Below are 6,692 nucleotides of genomic sequence, written 5' to 3' on the forward strand. Positions count from 1 at the left end.
GTGTCTGAAAACATTCTTGCCTGAATGTATGAAAGAGGCCAGTCAAGGAAGTGTCATCTTGCTATTTTGACCTCTTAGAAAGTCTTTCATCTCTTATTGCCTTGGTTTTCTCATCTAGGATAGAAGCACCTGTAAACTTAACTGATGCACATTCCCAGAGTGTGAATTCTCTACCTGGTTTGACTGTAGTCACCCCTTCTCCAATGCTCTCCACAATTCCTGCTGCTTCATGGCCTAAGATCACAGGAAAAGGTGTGGCCAATTGTCCAGAAACAACATGGTCATCTGAGCGACAGACTCCTGTGGCTACTATCTGCAGGATAAAAGTACAATATTAAATTAATGAAATTATATAGCCCTAAGATGGACCAAACATTCAGAATTCTCTGAAATTGAACTAATCTCTACTCTTTCTAATGCCAAAGATTCAGTTCTTATCTCTAAGATTATCAGGTTTAACTCTCCTCTACTTCTCTTTCTTGTATAATCTATTCTTAAATAATTTATGAAATATGTACTCTTGACGTAAATTTTAGATCATATACAAGAAGGTACACTTTTTCCAAAAGTAGAAATTGAATATTAGAGCCAAGAAAATAGTCACCTGAGTTTTAGTATAAAATGCTAAGGGATTTTGAAATGTTGATAAGCATTTTCACTTTCTTAGTCCTATAAAACCACATGTATTTTATTTTCCTATATAGTATACTTGGAAGCAGAAGTGACATCCACTTCCTAAATAACATGCCTCTGGAAACTCTATGAAAATTGATAAGTGTCGATAGTTGTAGGGGGGCTTCAAGCCTTTTGTTCATAGGGTCGCTATGAGCTGTGCTCTACTCGAAGGCAATCAACAACAACAACAACAACAGTATAGCACACACTCTTAGAATAATGGTGAAACATCTCACATACTTTGGGCATGTTGTTAGGAGAGCCTAGACCTTCAGTAAAAACATCATGCTTGGAAAAGTGGGGAATTAGTAAAGGAAGAGGAGACAGACCCTCAATGAGGTGGGTTGAGATAATGACAGTTACAATGAGTTGTAGTTCAGCAGAGATGACGAGGATGGCACAGAATAGAGCAGGATTCAGATCTGATGTTCATAAAGTCACTATGAGTCATACTGATTCAACTGCACCTAACAACAACAGCGGCAATCCTTTGGTCAGTTCTTAAATTTGGCAGTATATGACGTATCTTTCACAACAAATGTAAATTTTTTGGTTTAAATTATCATTATGTACGTACAAACTCCTCTTTCTGGATTTTATTATTCTCTGTAATTTTATGAAATTTAATAGAAATTAAGAAAATGTTTCACCTTAATACGAACTTCTTTCGCTTTTGGGGGTGCAACCTCTATCTCCTCAATCGAAAAGGGTTTTTTAGGCTCCCACAGCACAGCTGCTTTGCATTTTATTACCTGGAAAATCAAAGAGAACTTCTGTCATTCTTGAAGTCAAACCATTGAGTCTTTTTATTATCTAGCATCTTGTCAAGTGCAAACAACTGCTTCTAATAAATCAGTATCTCTCATATCAAAAAAGGGAAAAGTACACTTTAAAACTATAAAATAATTATATATAAATAAAGAAAACCAGTTAATTATAATAAGACATTGAAATAAAATATGTTCTTACAGGTCATTCTTATGCTACTTTTTACTTTAAGAATGTTTATACCTGAGCTTTTCAAATGTTGTCCTGAAATCTACTGCTTAACCACAAATATTGGATTGTACATAAAGTTCTCAGTTACTATTGTTTCATTGGCAGAGAAAAACAATGTTCATAGAAAAATGTCTTGGCCTCTTGCTCAATTCTTGGCACAGCCAAAATAATCTGTTTGTTTTTGGTTGTTTTTTTTTTAATCCCCTTGACTCTCAGTTCAGGACAAATTATCTTTTACTATGTTTGCTCGCTGTCCTTTTTCTTAGAATTTTTCTTCCCCACACATCTGTGTGTTTGTTTCCTCACACATTACAAACCTAACTTTGGCAGTATTGTTTTGTTATCAAATTAGATTTGAGTATGCTAGATTAAATTAGAGCCAAGAAGTATAAAGTTTAAAGCATCAGAATGAAAAATAACTCATACTGACATATTAATTTATGTGTTTTTCAACAATTCTCACTGGAACAAAAGTAATACAAAGATAAATAGATAAAAGTTTATCAAGGAATTGATTTTATTTAGATCCACCACCAATGTTCACAAAAATAGAAGCCAAGAAATCGAGTGACATATTGTATTAGACAAAACTGTTGCCAAAGACCTCTTTAAAATGCTAAAGACCAAGGTGTGATTGACTGATCAGGCTTGGTATTTTTAACTCCCTCATTCAAATGGACCTGGTACACATATATACCAGTACACGTAGGAACTGGTTTGGAATAGTTGACTGAGTAATGAGCTTCTATGTTATAGTTGGTGGCTTTTTAAGCTTACCTCTGTGGGTGAAAGATGAGGCTAACTTAAAGATTTGCCCCCTCAGAAACCCTACGAGCAAGTGGCTTAGTGGTAAATAATTGTGCTGCCAACCCATTGGCCTGCTATTCGATTCCACAAGCAGCTCCAAGGAAGAAAGATGGACAATCTCCTCCCTTGTGATTTATTATCTCTGAAGACTCACTGGAGGGTCACCCGTGGCTAGATTCTGACTTATCAGTACATACAGCAACAACAACTTTCTCTCTGATAGGGGTGCTCTGAGTTGGAATAAGATTCAGTGACTGGGTCTTTTGTTTGTACACCCACGAAGGTAGCTCTGGTAGTAAATTGCAACTGCTATTCCAAAAGTGGATGGTTTGAATCTGCCAGCTATTCTGAAGGAGAAAAATGGGCAATCTCCTCTCTTGAGATTTATAATTTCTGAACACCTGCTCCAGGGCCAGCTATGAGTCAGATCTGATTTGATGGTGATTAGAGAGACTGAGAGAGACATACGAAGGTTGGACAATGAATAAGGAAGACCACAGCAGAATAGATGCCTCTGAATTGTGGTACTAGTGAAGAACAGTGACTATGCAGTGGGCTACAACAAAACCAAACACATTTCTTAGAAATAATACAGCCAAAATGCTCTAGAGAAGCAAGGAACGTGAAATTTTTATCTCACACGCTTTTAGCACATTATTGTTGTTATTGTTAGGTGTCATCCAGTCCAGTATGACTTATCTTGACCTTATGAACAACAGATCTGAACCCTGTCCTATCCTGTGCCATCCCACAATTTCTGATACACTTGAGCCCACTGCCCCAGTTACTATATCAGTCCGCCTGGCCGAGGGTCTTCCTCTCTTTCACCATCCCTCCACCTTTCCAAGCCTGATGTCCCTCTCCAATGAATAGCATCTCCAAGCAACATGCCAGAAGTATGTAAGGTGAAGTTTAATCATCTTTGTATCCCAAGAACACTCTGGCTGCACCTTCTCCAAGACATATTCAAGAGCATGTTTTTGGAGAAGTCATTCCTGGAGAAAGGCATAATGCTTAGGAAAGTACAGTCAGCAAAAAAGAGAAACATCCTCATTGCGATGAGCTTACACTGTGACTACAATAACGAACTCAAGCACAGAAGTGATTCCGAGACTGGTACAGAACTAAAGTGTTTGATTCTATCGTAAATAACTAGGAGTTAGAATGGACTTGAATTATATGATTACTAACACCTAACGGTCAAAATGTGAATGTTTATTAAGGTTGGTTTGTTTAACCTTTCTTGATGATTTTAAGACTTTAAGATGCACTGTGGTAAAAGATTTATAGAATGCTCACAGAGTGTTTCAAAGTCCCTTCAATAAAAATCCTCTCATAAAAGTTCAGTCAGACTGAACTTTGCTGCGCTCATAAAACTATGTGATTACAAAGAGAATACATTTAAATTATAGTTTCTTAATAAATATACAATTTTTAATAACACAGACTTCTAACATTAGATCTATAAATTATAATTAATTTGAAATAACTTATCACTATAGCTACTAAGCACTTCTTCAATACAGGAAATAAAGATTGAATTTGACATAAATGTACTATCTTGTCACAAATATATAGAAATAGATAATTTCTATAGTTCAGTGTAATGTCATTTTGTATTTAGGCATGAATTTAAATTATTCTTTAACTACTATCTTCCTTTGTTAATTATATTAATGTGAACATATTTCTAAAAGTAAATGTCTTATATCTTACTTTTCCTGCTGTACTGCTGGTGCTCATTTTGCTTCTATCTTCAGTGCAGCTCAGGAGACTGGTGAATTCTTGGTGACTTCCCCCCTGCAGGATTGCACAAATATAGCGTGCAGTTACTTTGCTTGCTCAAGTAACGTCCAATTCTGCACACGTGACCTGGTATCTTTAGTCACACCCACCAGTTTGTTCTTAGACCAAGTCAAATCAGAAGACAAAGGTTACTGAACCAATATTCAAAATCTAACACTATTTGCAAATACTGATTTCAGATAACTTCTTGATTTTATTAGGTTTAAACATTTCTCTGCATTTTTAAAAAATCTCTTCTTCCTGTATTTCTTTTTTCTCTGTCCTCTCCACAGGTCATAGGGTTATGTTTTCCCAAAGGCTACAATAAGCTCCAAGCTTTCGATTTTCCTGGAATTACGTAGCAGAAAGAAGAGTCAAGACAAATGAAATAAAGTAGAGAGAGCTAACAGACAGAGAAAGGTGTTTAACAGAGCATTCTGCTTTTCTTCATAATCGAGAAGTCAGATGCCAGAAGTCACATAAAAAATGCTCACTGTTCCTGATCTTTCTGCCCCACTTAATAACCATAATTGATTGAGCGCCTTCTGTGCCAGGCTTGGTACCGGATACAGTGAGAATGTCAGTAATGAAGAGGCAGGATGAGACAGAGGTTATGAAAAGAGGCAGGATAAGACAGAGATTATGAGAGGAGGCAGGATGAGACAGAGGTTATGTTTTGGGCTTTGGACTCAGGTAGACTAATTTTTAGCTTTGTGGACATTAACACAGCATTTAACTGTGCTTTGCCTTATTGTTAAGTATCATTGAGTCATAGATGACTCATAGTAACCCTATGATCAAAAGACACTTGAATAACTTCCATTATTTCCCCAAGTTCATAGAGTTTCCGGAGGCAAGCTATTTTGGAAGTAGATGCCAATCCTGCTTCTAAGCTTGTTTTAATTGGGAAGTTCCACCAAACACTGTCTACCATGTGTAAAAATTAAAATCACCCACCTTTGGCTTTGTAATATAACTTTCTATCTACTAGGCCAACAGAGCTCTTTCTATGTTGTTATTGTTAAGTGCTGTCGAGTCATAGATGACTCAAAGTAATGCCATGAATGAAAGACCTAAACACATGTATAACTTTAATCATTTCTCCGTGTTCATAGAGTTTCCAGAGGCAAGTCATTTTGGAAATGGATGCCACTCCTGCTTCCCAGCTTGTTTTAATCAAGAAGTTCCACCAAACACTGTCCCACGCATCACCATCATCACATTCGACACATCAGTATCACAGTGTTCAGCTTCACAGCAACCACAAGTTACCTCTGTACAGCAAATGGACAGACCAGTGCTATACCACTCAGAAGAATGTTTGACCAAAACCAATTAAAACCAGGCCCGAGGGCCACAAAACCAGCAAACAAGCCTATGTAGAATCCATGTTGTAGACAACTTCCAAACTGGATTCCGTGCTTTGCCTTAATGTTCTTATTTGAAGAGTAAAATGAATGATAGTGTACTATATCAAAGGGTTTGTTTATGAATGAGGAAATAATCGATGTAAAAGACTTCTTATTATAGAACCTAACAGGTAGAAAAACCTTCAATAGATATTAGCTATAATTCTTGTTCACAAAGAGCAGCTCACCATTTAGTGGGAATCCAGACACACATATACCCAAATCAACCTATTTACATAATGTCATATCAGAGGGAAGGCATTTTGATGGAAGGAGTGAGAGAAGACTTTGTAAAGAGCAGACTGTGATTAAGAAAAACTATTTACCTGACAGAGAACAAGAGGTTAATTTTTAAATAAATATTGTCTTCTACCTAGAGTTCATGAAAATTTTTAATCAAGTGCCATCCTGTACAGAGATATGTTAATATGAAGGGCACATTTCTCCAGAATTGTCAAGGTAACAGCACTGTATTTCAAGCCACAATCACATAGGCAAAGAAAGCAACATTTCCAAAGAAAGGCCTGGTGATCTTCTTTTAAAAGTTAGTCAATGAAAACTATGGATCACACTACCATATTATCTGATATTATGATAGAGGGAGTGCTGGTTGATATAAAAGTTTAATGTGCTTGATTGCTAATTGAAAATCCAGAGGCATCTGAAAAGAAAGGGCTTTTACTTTCCCCCCTTCATCAAATACCATGTGGGGTACGGTTCTGCTCTGATGCACATGGAATTACCATAAGCCAGAGTTGACTTGATGATAACTCTTTTGATAGTTTGTTGATTTTGCCTGGAACCAATTAAGACTGCATTGCATCTATCCAATAGAGAAATTAAAAAAGGCCTTCCGTTTTCTCACATAGCTTGTGAAGAATGGTAATCTGCCTAATGGCCTTTGTGGTGTCAAAGAAGCTCAATTATCTTGATCAATATGAAAAACTTACTCAGTTGATGTGTTTATAGTAATGGGCCATAATAGTACATCAAAAAGAACTTTATCTTTTAGTAAAT

At 36.5% G+C, this 6,692-nt stretch overlaps 1 protein-coding gene across 1 annotated transcript in view; it reads right to left on the reverse strand.

The window, feature by feature from the left end:
- Nucleotides 1-4,224, reverse strand: part of LOC102854841 (alcohol dehydrogenase E chain-like) — a 13,964-nt gene extending 9,740 nt beyond the window's left edge. Inside the window, exons 1-3 of the mRNA XM_006893108.1 lie at nt 4,198-4,224; nt 1,326-1,427; nt 175-313 (exon numbers count right to left, since the gene is read on the reverse strand). Coding sequence (XP_006893170.1) covers nt 175-313; nt 1,326-1,427; nt 4,198-4,224 — 268 coding nt within the window. The remainder of the gene's footprint in view (nt 1-174; nt 314-1,325; nt 1,428-4,197) is intronic.
- Nucleotides 4,225-6,692: the final 2,468 nt, after the last annotated feature.

The sequence above is a fragment of the Elephantulus edwardii genome, unplaced genomic scaffold (assembly GCF_000299155.1).
Source record: "Elephantulus edwardii isolate Elephantulus edwardi_28Jun2011 unplaced genomic scaffold, EleEdw1.0 scaffold00122, whole genome shotgun sequence".
NCBI lineage: Eukaryota > Metazoa > Chordata > Mammalia > Macroscelidea > Macroscelididae > Elephantulus > Elephantulus edwardii.